General features: G+C 35.3%; 2 protein-coding genes across 2 annotated transcripts; one reads left to right on the plus strand and one right to left on the minus strand.

Annotated features, from left to right (window-relative positions):
• The first annotated feature begins 594 nt into the window (after nucleotides 1-594).
• tspan34a (tetraspanin 34a) lies at nucleotides 595-3,761 on the plus strand. The gene is given in 7 exon segments (XM_073841531.1): nucleotides 595-687; nucleotides 940-1,155; nucleotides 1,259-1,335; nucleotides 2,888-2,937; nucleotides 2,940-2,992; nucleotides 3,125-3,256; nucleotides 3,673-3,761. Coding segments are annotated over 7 exon segments (630 nt in total). The 5' UTR covers nucleotides 595-630; the 3' UTR covers nucleotides 3,718-3,761.
• Nucleotides 3,762-6,390: 2,629 nt separating this feature from the next.
• Nucleotides 6,391-15,249, minus strand: LOC141336019 (B-cell receptor CD22-like). Its single transcript, XM_073841528.1, has 11 exons — nucleotides 15,174-15,249; nucleotides 12,535-12,603; nucleotides 12,082-12,417; nucleotides 11,738-11,986; nucleotides 11,405-11,659; nucleotides 8,964-9,203; nucleotides 8,801-8,876; nucleotides 8,512-8,554; nucleotides 8,111-8,191; nucleotides 7,914-7,972; nucleotides 6,391-7,025 (listed from the first exon to the last, which is right to left on the minus strand). Coding segments are annotated over exons 2-11 (1,401 nt in total). The 5' UTR covers nucleotides 12,596-12,603; nucleotides 15,174-15,249; the 3' UTR covers nucleotides 6,391-7,024.
• Between the last annotated feature and the right edge of the window lie 630 nt (nucleotides 15,250-15,879).

Raw genomic sequence — 15,879 nt, forward strand, 5'->3', positions numbered from 1 at the left:
ATGGCACTTCTTTACAGCTCTGACGTAGTTTCAGAGAAGCAGATGATAAAACAGCTACACGTTTAGTGATCTGTACACAGATGTGTAATTGTGAATTACATTATTATCCAGGTCATATTTCACTCATATTATAATGAATGCTTCATTTTTAGGATTCTTTAATTAATAAAAAAGTTAAAAGAAAATACAGAATGTATTTAAAACAGAAAAACAAACAAACAAACAAAAAAAACACTGATTTTTTTTTTTTTCAAAATTTTCCCCCCCAAAAATAAGTTTTTTCTTGGTTATATACAAACATTAAGGAAACATCCCATTTAATAATTTTCAAACATTATGGGAATGCTATTTTTGAATGTTCTCTGAATGTTCTGACGCGAGTAACGTATAAAAAGACACAAATGTCCAACTGAAGCATTTTATAAAAACATTCCATGATTTATAAGGTTTTTGTTTTAAAGTTATCTATAAAGTACTCTATAAACAAAAATGGTGCTAAATAGCACTAAAAGTGGCTTGTAGGGAACCACTTTAAGTGCTACACAGAACCTTTGTCAAATGGCACTAGGAGTACCATAACAGAATAATTATCATCAGCCTTTTTTTTAGGAATAAGGAAAATCTGCCAAGATGTGCTGCAAGGGTTTTCTCAAAGCCATGATGTTTGTCTTCAATGGCATCATCTTTGTGAGTATGATCTTTGCCTTTCCAAGATTTCTTAATCTAACAAATTTTTATGACTGTTTTTGACAATGACTAATGCATCTATTTTAATCTGGTCTTTTAACTACATCTACCATAAATGCCTCTTTTAAACTTGGCTACAATAAGTCTTATCAGACAAGGGATATTATAAAAGTTCCCTCACCCAGATCAGTCATGCTATATGCAAAAAAGCGTCATTAAACTGCATTAAACTGTTCCTCTTCCTCATTGCAGCTGGCAGGCGCTGCCATATTGGCAGTAGGCATCTGGGTGGCAGTGGACAGAGTCTCTCTTCTGGGCATTTTAGATAGCATTGAAGATGCACCGCCCGAACTGGCCCAGCTGGCAAGCATCGGCTATGTGCTGATCGGCGTGGGAGCGTTTCTGACCCTCATGGGCTTCCTGGGATGCTGCGGAGCCATTCAGGAAAACAAATGCATGCTTCTCTCGGTGAGTGAGTCTTTTTCCGTCAAACAGATTTAGCTACAGCTTAATTCTCAAAGTTTAGTCTCAGATGCTGACAAACATGTTAATTTCTCAATTTTCCTCCTAGTTCTTCGTCATTGTGCTCATCATCTTCCTTGTAGAGGTGGCAGTGGCAGTAGTGCTCGTCGTCTTTGAACCTTTGGTGAGAACTGATGCACAATTAAAACATATCTACACTAAAAAAGGCTTCATATACCTTTTAACTAGAGCTGCCACTAATGGCTATTTTTATTAGATTAATCTATCGACCAATTTATCGATTAATCTAAATGACTAATTTCCCACAAAAAAAAACCCCCAACAATTTTACTTAAGAACATTGTATTTTGAATAAAATCAATTAATTGGAGATGCTTTTGATTTAATGGAACTATTAAAATTGAATCGTGAAAAGTAATGGAAAAAGAAAACTGTAAAACTCAATTATTTAGACAGGCTTTTTGATAAAAAAAAAAAAAAAAAAAAAAAAAACATAAATAAAATAACCATTAAAACAGAGTATAGAAAAATTAAAATTGAAAAAAAAAAGGTTCTATAATTATATATATATATATATATATATATATATATATATATATATATATATATATATATATATATAAAATAGATGTAAGTAAGTGATAGCCTTTAAAATTACTTAAAATACATACATAATGGAATTTAGGCAAAAATAATTAGTCCAAATAAAGAATCAAAAGCAAGAAAATCATAAGGGTTTATTGCACAAAAGTGTTGAAATACATAATGTATTATAAACAAAACAGCTAATGTACATTAGGCATTACAACAAACGCCTTCAGAGGGCGCCAGCAATGATGACGATTGTTTTTACACTTCACAACACAATCTAATCCTTGTTTAATATTCGACTAATCAACATTTAAGTCAAATGTCCACTTCATCTTTAATGTTTGGCCATATCTTTACCACAGAAATGCTATAGCCACAGTAATTTAATGAATATGTGGACAAAACAAAACTCAGTGTAAGGGTTTAAACTTATTTCGAAATCACCATGAACATTTAGCATAATGAGAAAGATATTGATGCATTCTCCTAAATTTGCATAGGTTTATAAATGATTTACCTTACAATTTTGATTAAATGTTTGTGTTTGTGAATTCAAACTTATGCTTAACTATTATATTTAAATGGGTTTAATATAAGTACCCTTGGAAACAGTCTAATGTTTCATGGATTCTCGTCCATGAAATGCTCCACTTGCCGGTTACTCGACGTGGACAAACTTAAAACGAGGATTTAAAAAAAATCAAAATAGTCGATTAGAACCGACGAATCGCAACAGCCCCACTTTTAACCAATGTTTTTCCAATTGGATGGTTTTTCAAAGTTATAATTATTGAATAAGGAATTTTAAGAATCATTTAATGGAGATTGCACATTAGCCGATTAAATAGGTCAAGGATATCTGGACAAACTTATAGTAATTTTCATACTTAATGCATATGAAACAGAAGAAAAGCAGTAGCATTTTCAAAGTAATGATGCTATATGGCAGAGGCTTAAAATAATAATTTGAGCCTTGAAACGATTTAAAAGTTTAAATTAATTTGAACAAATACATTTATGATCTGTTCATGATTCCATAATCCTATCTGGTGGAAATTAATCTTTCTTCATAAGTATTAAAGAATGTGACTCAGAGGCTAGAGGTGAATTTTAACTTCATTCTAGGTGAGAATCTGCTGAATGAAATTGAAGAGAAAGTTGCTACAAGCATTGAGGAAAATATGGAAATGATGCTGATTTCACTTCAGTCTGGAATAACACCATGAAAGAGGTACGGCTATCATGTGTTATAATGACAAATGTAGCATTTTCAAGCTATGTTTCCTTACTTTAGAAACCCTGATATTTCAAACTCTTGTTTGTGAACCACTGCATCTACATGTGTTTTTTTTGTTTTCTTTAGCTGAAATGCTGTGGATATAGCAACTACACCGACTTCACTGGCTCTCCGTTCGTAACCGCAACATCATTATATCCTGAAACATGTTGCATAAAAAATCTAGGAAACTGTACTGTAACTGCAGCAAGTGACGAGGTATGTTACAGAACAATTTGTGATTGAAACTTACAACTAAAGCTGAAATTCATGAGAATAATGAATTGTAAGACAATCCCCCAGCCTCACTACATACCATTAATTTGTCACTCAGTAAAACAGCACATCAAGCTACTAATTTGCATGAATGGCACATTAGTTTTGTCCATTGGGTTGCAAATAATAAATGCATATATATATATATATATATATATATATATATATATATATAATAAAATGCAACCAACCATATAATTACTGTGCATTAAGGACAACAAATTTAATCAAAACTGTGGTATGTAAAAGAGAGCACAATAAATAAGAAAAATTGTGTGTGCATAACTGTCTAAGCAAATGTAGATATTGTCTTGATGTGTGTATTTATTCAGTGTGTGTTTTTGCTGTTGTTGTTGTAGCGTGTCTTGGGCTGCTTCCAGCATAGTGAATCTGATCGAGGATAATGCAGTTCTGCTGCTGGTGTGGCTTTGGAATCGCCGCTTTAGAGGTATTTACTTCAATTTTACTTTCAACCTGATGAATTCAGCACACACAAGACCTGTGTAGACTAATAGGGCTGCTAGATTTTGGCAAAAATCATAATCACAATTATTTTGGTCAATATTGTAATCACGATTATTTAACATGATTATAAAACTTTATATTAGTGATTCATTTAAAGATAGCAATACAATAGAAAAAAGTGCTTAAAAAAACGGAATACTTCTATGCAAGTCTAGTACACTAGCAATACTACAGAAATTAAATGTAAGTATTTGAATGTAAAATCAGGTAAAATAAAAGAGCCTCTTCACTGTAATGATTAAACAAGCTTTGTTTCTTATTAAAACTACAAAAGTCCTTCATTCAAGAGCAGTGAGCGATTTGTCTTTTTTTGTCTTGTATTTTTACGTTTTAATAATATTAAGCACAGAGACGGCAGAGAATATTATATTCTGACGCTTTAAGAGCCACATGGATGCAATATACTGTTACACACATATTTTCATTCTTAACAGTTTATTTTCATTTAAGACATAACTGACAAGGGTTTACATTGAATAATCACCAAGTGCTCATTTTGAAATATTCTTGCGTGTATTTGATCGTTTAGGTGCACAGCTTGAGTTAAAAGATAACTTTACATGTCCGTGTTCTGCTCCATCTCTGAACGCATACACAGAACAGCCCAAGCTCTCATTCTCGCTTTTAAAAAACACAACATAAACATTAATAAATCAAGCACGTCCCGTTTTATGAACGTCACGTTACATGATTTTGCTGATTTGCATGTGAAATTAGGCTTTTATGGAGGAGCGAAAGCGCACCACTGGAAATGAGGCCGAATGGTGCGCAGTAATCGTTTTATCTTGATTACTGTATTTTCATGATCGTTTGAAGCCGAAACCGAAATGGAAACTGAATTCTGATTAACTGCACAGCCCTACTAATATGTCTTAATATGCACCTGAATGACAAACACGATGAGCAGCTCAGTATGTGACACAATAGAATTGATGGTCTGAATTATTTTAGTAAAGGTCTGGCTCATATTTCAAAAAAGTTCACCAGTTTTCGTATCACAGATCATCCTGAGATGAGATATTGAGGTTCCCATACAGATATAAGCAAAAGTTGTGACAACTAAAAGTTGAACCAACTAAAATAAAAATAAAATAGTTATTAAAAATCGAAAGGTAGTTTTGTGATAATGATTTAAAAAATAGACAAATTAAAAATGGCCAAGTAATCAACTCATTCATTTTCTTATTAATGCAAATGATGTTATGCAATACTGAGCCTAATTTGTTTCTTCACAGATTGCAGCTATGTCGTTTCCATGGTCCTTTACAAGAATGTCAAAAATGAGACCAGGACTGACTGCAGATTGTTCTGTTTGCATCGCTGTTAACTGTAAGATTATGTATATATCTGCTGCTGTATGAGCGACATTTGCACTAAAATCTTTCCTTTTTTTGGTTTGTTTGCTCTGTGCTCAACATAGAAAGATATGATCCTGACTCCAAAGGTTTAATCTAAAACAATGTTGTGTTGAATACTATAGCTCGTTAAAGATTACTACAACATTTTCTACATTATCTTTGATACAATTAAAAAAATCTACATAATATAGCCTAATGTTTAATGTATTTGTGTATTAATAAAATAAACTGATGTTTTAAATTTCTGTACCAACTATTTTATTATGACGCATATATCAGGAAACGCTTTTGAAAATCTCACTCTATGTCAATGTAAAATTCATAAACGTCCCATGAATGTATCACATCTCAGCCACTAGGGTCTCTCTCTGTGTAGTTAAGTGACTTAATAAGAAGCTTTGTTATTTACTTAACCTCTGCCGTACCGACACAGTAGTTTCTTTCTTCTGTGAAACATGTAGGTTTACGCAGAAGGTAAACATAGGCTTTTCGAAAGCTAATACACGGCTGGTGCGTAATATTACAAAATTTTAGACACCACCAAACATAATTATGAATGAATACACAAAAATTGAAGTTGATGTTCAGTTAACTTCCCTTCGGCGATCACGTTCAATGTAAAATGGCGCCTTTAGACGTACTGCTACGCTACGGGTTCCCGCGGGTCACGTGACCGTGTCGCCGCTTAATGGCGTTTTGAAATCAAGACATCATGATTTTGAGAGCAACAGTGGGATACTATCACAAGATTATTAGTCTGTAATCTCTGAACAAAGCTGTGTATGAATATAATTATTTTAATATTATATTTTAATGTATTTGTATCAATAAAATATACTGGCATTTTAAACCATCTTATTCCCAGTGAAGCACACACTCTCATTTAAAAAGGCTTTTACATATGAAACCAAGCAATGCATTAAAACATGCTCTCAATATTTTGTTAGGGCTGCATTTTGTTAAAATACCAAACACTTGACAGGTGACTTTTATTTATTTATTACATCTTGAATGCCACAGCTGTGTTGCTGAAAAAAAAAGCAACATAAGGTAAGAAAACGCTGGTTGAAAGGCCATTCCATGCCAGTGTAAATACACAAACATCCCATGACCGTGAATGTATCAGATTAAAGCCACTAGGGGTCCTTCTCTGTCTAACTGAAAGATTTAATATGAAGTCATTTACTTCCTCCATGAAACACAGAAGCAGATTTAATGCAGAAGGTGAATACAGCTTTTCCATACAAAGAAATTAACACAGACGGCTACTTTAAATACAAAGCTGGAGAGAGAGAGAGAGAAAAAAAAAGGACAAGGCTTGAGGGCACATTTATAAAACCTAACTAATCCTGTCTTAACCTAAACCCTCAGTGGAATTCATGATGGGTTACTGCCCCTGTTACTCTGTTCCACTATTACCCCCTGTCCGACGCCCCTAGGTGAGACAGACAAAATAAATGCTGATTTCATACACAATTAACACTTGTACTAGTTTTGATAGTACAGCGCAGTGTGTGTCTTTCAAATCTCTAAATAAACTGCATTATACAAAACGTATAGCTATAAGCTTTAAGGTTTTAATTGCTGCTCTAGTTTGTGTGTTATTCTACCTTCTCCTTGGTACTTGTCAATATGTACAACAGTTTTGACTAAGTGGTTTCGATATTTTTGATATTTTATTATTTGTAAGTCACTTTGGATAAAACCGTATTCTAAATTTAAAAAAAAGGTACATCAAATCACTGTCAATCATTCCAGGCTCCACCCACAGAGAGATGAAAAAGGCTGTAAATTGTTTTGCGATGGGTCGAATACTATATCCTGTCATTCTGAAAGAAAGTAAATTAATACATTAATTAATAATATACTTCAAATTTCTGGTTGGTATAAAAGCAGATAAAAGACTTCATCTTAAACAGTAATTTATAATATGCATTATATTTCCAAAAGTATTGGCTTCTGCTGAACCGGTTTGACTAATTATGTCATTTCTCTCAGTACAAATCTTAATGTTTAAGCATATATTGATATCATAGGAGATTGCATGCATGTTTTGACAGGACCCTCAATTCTAACAAGCCAATGCCTTTGTGTATAAGGCAAGAAACTCAACTGGTCTGCAGAAAGCAAAAGTCCTAATCTTAGCTGAACATTTCTGGTGTGACTTAAATGCAGACCGTGATCCAAAAACTCATCAACACCAATGACTTGTACATGCACTATATAGACAAAAGCATTTGAACATCCATTCCAAAACTGTGGCAACAAAGATGGAAACAATTAATGCATTTACAAATTGTATTTTCATCTCTGTTGCAACCCTTTTGGAAGTGTCAAAAATAATGTACCCATAGCTACAAGTGAGCTTTTGGTGATGAGTTTTTGGCTCAAAGTCTGCATTTAAAGTCACTCAAGTGGTGTTCAGCTGGGATTAGAACTTTCTGCAAACCAGTCAAGTTCTTCAACACTGACTGAATCAATCATTTATTTTTTAACCTTGCCTTATACACAGAGGCATTGTCATGTTAGAATAGAAAAAGATCCTGTCTAAGCTGTTGGTATCAAATTAGAAGAACACAATCTAGAATTTAATTATATGCTTAAACATTAGGATTTGCACCCATGGCAATAAGTAAAACATGTTCATTGGTGTAAATACCATATTCTTTGTCAGTAAATATTTGATATTGAAGACACAGAGGAGTGAAAACAATTACCATCGGTTCTCATACACAGGTTCAGTCGACTCAGCATCACAAGGTGTGAAATGATTCATCTTGTGAAAAATAAATAAAATAAATAAATATGAAAATATATGCAGTCCATTCACACTGACTATAATATAATTATTTCTACAGTGTATCCTTATAGTTAATGACCACACTAACAGACAATAAATATAATGAAAACTCACTGTTACATTCTCATACAAAAATTCAGGCGACTCAACATTAGATGCTGTACGTCTTTTGTGATCAGGTCTGGAATGACTCGTCTTTGACGAGAGAGAGAGAGAGAGAGAGAGAGAGAGAGAGAGAGAGAGAGAGAGAGAGAGAGAGAGAGAGAGAGAGAGAGAGAGAGAGAGAGAGAGAGAGAGAGAGAGAGAGAGAGAGAGAGAGAGAGAGAGAGAGAGAGAGAGAGAGAGAGAGAGAGAGAGAGAGAGAGAGAGAGAGAGAGAGAGAGAGAGAGAGAGAGAGAGAGAGAGAGAGAGAGAAAAGAATGTTTATAAATTCACAGTCACAACTGCATTCAGACTCTTCGTTACTAGTTAATTTTCTGATGAGAAATCTTTAGATTTTCTAATATAATTCTCACCCAAGTATCGAGTGCGTCTTTTCTCTTTTTCATTCTGCTTCTCCTTAAAAACAATGGAAAAGTTACATAAAAGCGATTATGTTGTAGTAGAAAAGTACTGGACTCAAATGCATTTCTATTATAAGATGATATTTCATTGGTCTACCTTGTGGAGCGGTATTCTCATTTAGTTTCAATTAATTTCTAAGATTTAAATTTTTAGAAAAATCGATATTTGTAGAAAGTTACAATTTACTATAGGTTATAAATGAGGTTAAATGCCAGCGACCAAATACTACAAGAGTCTTACCAAATCAGCAACATTGTGATGATAACTGCAGCTCCACAAATCACTCCAATGGATAAGTACAGTATCACCAGATGTCCTGCAACAGAGACAAAAGAGTAAAACACCTGAACACATTAATTTGCAACACTTTAGAAAGAGTGTTCAAGTAAATGCGCTGCTCTACCTTTAACAATGACAGTAAACGTGTCTGATCTCTGAGATCCAAGTTGATTGTGAGCCTCACAGTAGAAGCGTCCACTCTGTAGTGCACTGAAACTCTGTCCAGATCCAACAGCTGAGCTTTGATTCTCCTTAAACCAGCTGAAGTTCAGAGCAGGTGGGTTTGAATCACTGCTGCAGATCAGAGTCACTGAATCACGATCCCAGAACTGAATGATTGACACTGAGACGTTTCTGGGTGCGTCTAAAACAGGGAAGCGTTCATATAAACAAACACAATACATTTAATAATAGAGTAATAAATAAACAATAATAAACTTAGGTTTAGTTCTAATCTTGTGACGGCGCGAGGTGACAGAGGACGCAAATGCAGAAAGTGATTTATTCTCAAAGGTAAATGAAACAAAAACAATAACCAAAAGTAGCAAGCAAGTCTCTGGGGAAATCCAGCATCGGACCACAACAGGCTGAACACAGCCTGGGACCAACAACCGAAGAGAAGAGAGAAGCAGAAAGCGGCAGTCCTTCCTGCAAAGAGTGCAAAGCAAGAACACGGAGCACACAGAACACCAAACACAAAACAATCAACTCGCAACAAGCACTGGACAGTGGAGAATATAAAGGCAAGTTAATGAGCGACAGGTGGAGGTGAAGCAGCTCGTGATCCGCGCAGCCTGAGCACCAAATCAGCGCTGATTGCACCGATCACGAACCGCCGAAAAGACAGGACAAAACAAGCAGCAGGGTGAGCCAGAAAAGGCACCCAGGGGTCCGTTCTTCGTACCTCGCTAACTAAGTTAGCTGGATTTGATTGTTGACGATTTTGCGTGATCTTGGATCGTTCGGTTCTTCGAAGCTCATCCGCGACTTGCTGTCATAGTAACAGGTCCGTAAATTTAAACCTGCTCGGGAGCAGGTTTATCTCATGTAAACAGGATTTAGGCTGCGCTCCTGACAGGTTATGATTGGTTGAAGTGGTGAGGTTACATCTGATTGGTTAAAGAGCACGACTGACACGGACTGACTCACGTGGGAAAAGAAAAGTATTTTGCAAGAAAGTGTAGAAAATAATTACGACGATTCACACACGAATGATGACCACAGCTACACACACACACACATATATATATATATATATACTACCGTTCAAAAGTTTGGGGTCAGTACTTTTTTTTTTAAAGAAATTAATACTTTTATTCACCAAGGATGTATTAGGTTAATAATAAAAAAAATTAAAAGTTAATAATAAATAATTTACATTGTTATAAAAATATGTATTTTGAATAAACACTGTACTTTTTAAACTTGAAACCAGAAAAAAAAATCATAGGTTCCAAAAAATATTTGCAGCACAACTGTTGATAATATCCAACATTGATCATTCTAATAATAAATCAGCATATTAGAATGATTTCTGAAGGATCATGTGACACTGAAGACTGGAGTAACAGCTGATGAAAATTCAGTTTTTCATCACAGGAATAAATTCTATTTTAAAGTATGTTAAAATATATATATATATAAAAAAACCATTATTTTATATTGTAAAAACAATTTGCAATATTAATGTTTTTTCTTTATTTTTAATCAAATAAATGCAGTCTTGATGAGTCGAAGAGACTTCTTTAAAGACTATTACAAGTCTTTCTGACCCCAAACATTTGAACGGTAGTGGATAAAATAAAAATATAAATAAAATAACATATCAAGGGAAAAACATGCATCATGGGCAGCATTAACGCATTTAATTTGTTCACTACTTTTTGCCAGCCCTCTCTCCTTGCTTTTCCAGCCTTTGCAGTTTTCCCTTGCGTTTTAATTAAACTCTGAAACTCCTGAAATCCCTCAATCAAGAGTTCTTGCTCTGCTGCAGAAAAATACTGAGCGCGCTTCTTCATCATGTTCACCGACCAATCACAGAGTTGCCAATCAATGTTTCTACTATCGATACGTAGCCCCCTTTAAGCCACGCAATGATCTCAGATCACTTCATCCAGCTACACTAATCATCAACAACAGGTGCGTTCGGAGAACCGGAATAGCGAGCTCATAGTTAGCGCGATGATTTGATCTTGGATGTGTCATTTGATCTTGGATGTAGTAAGCGAGGTACGAAGAACGGACCCCTGACCTGTGACAAAACTGAGACAGCTATGAATTATTAAAGAGGCAGCTTACAGAAGTGTTTTGTCATTTAGTTTGTCATAAGCTCTGTTTGCACTGTAATGTCCTCTTGTAAGCACTGTATAATGTTTTGCACTGCACAGTAGACTGTCATGTGATACTTGTAAACATGTTGTATGAGTCTATGCTCTGTTCAGTCCCACAATACAGTGCAGTGCAATGCCTAAATGTGTATATGTGCACTGCTGGTACACTTTAAAATGGCTAAAAAATGATTGTACACTCAAGCATACTTGGCCAATAAAGCTACCATTAACTCACACATGACGTTTAAAGTCACAGCATCAGAGTATTTCTCTCCATGTTTATTGATGGACTTGCACTTGTATTTTTTACTGTCATCAGATCTGACATTTGAGATGCTGTAGATTCTTCCAGATCCTACAAACGTTCCTCCTTTAAACCAGCTGATTTCTGCAGGTGGGTTTGAATCACTGCTGCAGTTCAGAGTCACTGAATCTCCCTCCCCTATTTCACCAGATGGACTGATGGACACTGAGACGTTCTTTGGTGCATCTAATAAGGACAAAAATGAAATGTGTAGTTCCAAACATAAACACAACAAATTATTAAAAAGTACTAATAAATGCTCACACGTGACATTGAGATGAACAGCAGGAGAGATGTAAGTGTGTCCATGTAGAGCACAGCTATATCTGCCTGCATCCTCTCTTCTGACTGACTGCAGCAGGAGTTGATTGTTTGTGTCTCTTCTCTCAGTTAATGGCTGTGAGTTTCTGTACCAGATGAATGTTGCTCTGTCAGTCAGAGTGCAGCTGCTTTTACATGTCAGACGGACTGAATCTCCCTCTGTCACTCTCTCAGGAGACTCCACCTGAAGATCTGAACACAACACACACATTATATCTAGTGCTGCTGTCATACACTGAATATTATTCAACACAATGCACAGAAGAGTGAAACCTTATGAATGTCACCTGTGACAGCAAGACTCACTCCCGGAACAGTAATCCACTTTCCATTTTGATGAGTTGTGAATCTGAAATAGTATGCATGTTCATCTTTCTGTGTCACATGACTCAGTCTGATGGTGCAGTTGTGCTTTTTATCTCCCAGATACTGAAGCCTCTGTCTGTATTCAGGGTCCTCAGACAGATCTGGATGCTTTTCACCAAGGTATTTGGTCCAGAACACTTTATTGATCTGATGTCCAGTAGGGTATGTATAAGTGCAGCTCATTATCACTGATGAGTCCTTTAGTGCACAGATGTGTGAATGACTGTAACTCACACCCCAATCAGCACTAGAAACCCCTGAAATGTACAATCCACATAGTAAACAAACTAGTAGAAGCTTTTGCATTAAGGCAATTGAGGGAAAATCTGCATGCAAACAAATCTCGCTTTGGTGTTTCTGTTGCAGTGACTCACTGTGAATCATAAGTAGAAAGATCAGAGGAAGAAGAGGAGCCATTCGGACTGAGATCAGCATAGCAACACCTACAAATAAATGTACAGTGGCTTATGTTAGAGGTCATGAATTAGAAGAGATACTTCTTTGTAGTAAACATGTAAATTTCACTGCCTGCTTGGATGCTGGTATATATTGAGTTTTAGTCAGGCGCATTGCTGTTGGTTTAGAGATACAGTGCGGTTAAGCTAGCTATGTTTATGTGCCCTTAGCTTCCTTTTTTCTTTTTTTTTTTTTCTCAGTGCAAATCACAATGACATGCCAGCAAAATAAGTAAAGACAGGAAACATGACCAAATAAGGGAATTCAGGAACTAAAATAAAGGTAAAACACGGAAAAAAGTCCACAACACTGACACATGCAGAGGTAGACAAAACAAGCATTTGAGGTTAAAAAGTAAATTGTAATAAATTATTATTATTATTATTATTATTATTAATATTATTTTAATAAAATAACCGGTTGTTTTACTAAATAAGACCCTTCTTCCTTGGCTGGGATTATTTAGAGCCCTTTGAAGCTGCATTTTGAAAGTTAAAACTTGCAGGCACCATTGAAGTCCACTATATGCAGAAAAATCTTGAAATATTTGCCTCAAAAAACACATTTCTTTAAGAAATTTTTATTTAATCAGAGCAAGGCCTCAAAAAATAGTCTTCTTCACAAACCACAGACCATGCCCACTGGCATTCAGTCGCTTAACGGCTGAAACTTGTTCACGCTGAATGCGGAGGAAGTGAGCGTTGAGTGCATGCAACACTATTTCGTTTGTGCAACCCGTGATGTTTAAAGTAATATCACAATGGCAAGCGCGTCAAGTATAAAACCCTCGAGAATTTGGTGATGTGCACGCAGTCAGTGGAAGCTCCCGGTATGGAGACATGTCATGTATAAATCAGGATTAAGTCTTTCGTTAATAGGACAAATGATAAACAGCTCATTTGCTTGATATTATCACAGTGTCATGCAGAGTTCACAAAGAAACATTTGTTAAAAGAACTAGATCTAGATCTAGCGGAACTAGGTCTGACTGCAGCTGCATCACAAACTGTAAGTAAATTATTTGGCAGATTATATTGGGCAGATGGTAGATTACTGACAAACCTTAAAGGACACGCCCCTTAAAACAGGTCGTTTAATACACAGGGTCAAAATGAGGGTTGAAAATCATATTTTTTCCCACATATTTAATTATTCATTTTTTGGGAAAAAAGAAAAGAAAAAAATGAACAGTACAAGTAAACCTCAAGGAACATATTAAATTAATGAAATAATTCTAAGTCATGACCCCTTTAAAGGGGTCATCGGATGCCCATCTTCCACAAGTTCATATGATTCTTTAGGGTCTTAATGAAAAGTCTCTAATATACTTTGGTTAAAAATTCTCAACAGTAGTGTAAAAAAACAACAGCCCTTCACCTTGTCAAAATCAGCTCTGCAAAATTTCAGCTCATTTTAAGACATTAAGCCCCTTTAAATGCCCCGCCCCTCTCTGGGATTAAGAGAAATATAATGTTTACTTTATTTAGCTGCATTTAGCTGCGTTTATCGGTGAAACTTGCCAACAAGCACATTATTAAGAAAGGCCATTTGCAAAGATGCATAAAAAATCCCTTATACTCATTTCTGCTGTGGGTGAAACTGCATCAGGAACAATTCGCACAAAGATAGATGTAGATCGGGAATAACGCTTTCCATTTAAAAACAATAGTAACGTTAAACCTCTGCATCTTCAGCGGCTCAGATGTCGGTAGTAAATGACGACTGCTATGTTCATTATTACATCCAACGACAGAACACCTCAATCACTCAAGTAGAGTCTTCCTCTGCACCTGAGTCACACAATGGTGATCGTATTTGGACTGTTTCAGCTCGGTGAGGGCGGGGCTAAGGTAAGACGCTCATGTCAATCAAATGTGTTTCGTCACAACGACAAGAAGCTGAGAATGAGCTCATTTTAAAAAGGGGATATTACTTTTAAAGATTAAAAAAACGCCACTGGGTGGATTTTTATCATTGTAGGGTGGTTGTGTACACAAACTACCAACACACAATAATGTTCAAACTACATGTAAAAGTTAGTTTTGCACCCGATGACCCCTTTAAACAGACTCAATATTTCTCTGTTTGTTAGTAGACCATTTCTTCATCCCATAATATGCATCCACTCTACTTAGTTTGGCCTAAAAATGGTCTTTCCTGCTGAAAACCCACTTGAAATTTGTAGCTGGTTTATGTTTTTTGGGCTGGTGAAGCTGCTTTACCAGCTTGGTCTTTGTGGTGTAACTTGTTGACCAATATATTCCTGTGTTAAGCACACAGGAATATAATGATGTTGATGGCACCAGAATCAGCCAAACAATGTTTTAACCACATCTGTATTTATTTACGGTATACATACTATGAGTAGCAGTCACATTTTTGCGCTAGTTAATATTTCTAAAGTTATATATATATATATAAACATCGTTTTCTGTTAGAGACACAATGTGAAGTCACTTTAAAGAGTTTATCACTGTTATTACTCATGAAAAATAAATAGAAATAAAAAAAAATTACTGAATAAATCTACAAAATAATTATAAAATCATGTTCTTACCCGTTTCACCAACACTCAAGACCAGTGACAGCACAACGAATGATCAGGATGAAGCCAGCACTGTGGTTTTATCACTCTGAATGACACATTTAAAATTAGTTTAACACACCATATAGCGGAAATAGAGTTTAAACAAGGCCTTCATCACAAATGCATCATTAGAAAACCAGCAAGCAAAAGTTTAACTGAGATAAACTTCATATCAGTGTGTAGAGATGCTGATATGTATTGGTTATTGGTTTATTGGTTATCTGACACACACATTTGAGACCTTGGAGTCTTTATGAGCTGATCAGTTAATCTGAGTTTTGACATGTCTTGTTTTCTCACCTCTCTCGCTACAGAGGAAACTGTATCTATGCCTATATTAACAGTTTCACAAGATGTCAATAGAGTGACAATAGAGAAGTGAAACAAGGCCAGCATCTGAATTAAAAGTTCTTAGAATTAAAAATTCATAAGATAACAAAATAAATAAAAATAAAAATAAAAAATAAACTTTAGTTATGAGGAAGCAACGCAGGTATCATTTTATGCTATAGTAAAAAAGAAAGTTATTGTTGTTCCAAACTGCTATTATTTATAAAAGTGTATCAAATATACAATCAGTTATTTTCTATACTGTAGTGTTGACTGTGTGATCATGTGACTCCATGTGACCCTATCCAGTAGAAAGCTACTTATTCATATCAAGTGACATTTGACA

The sequence above is a fragment of the Garra rufa genome, chromosome 6, assembly GCF_049309525.1.
Source record: "Garra rufa chromosome 6, GarRuf1.0, whole genome shotgun sequence".
Lineage (NCBI taxonomy): Eukaryota > Metazoa > Chordata > Actinopteri > Cypriniformes > Cyprinidae > Garra > Garra rufa.

Excerpts from the sequence above, each read along its gene's own strand:
- LOC141336019 (XM_073841528.1), bottom strand. The coding sequence starts at position 12,595 with ATGCTGATCTCAGTCCGAATGGCTCCTCTTCTTCCTCTGATCTTTCTA. Across the intron at positions 11,660-11,737 it reads TGTTCATCTCAATGTCACGT|ATGCACCAAAGAACGTCTCA; the intron begins GTGAGCATTTAT and ends TGTCCTTATTAG. Across the intron at positions 8,192-8,511 it reads AAGACGCACTCGATACTTGG|ACGAGTCATTCCAGACCTGA; the intron begins GTGAGAATTATA and ends CTCTCGTCAAAG.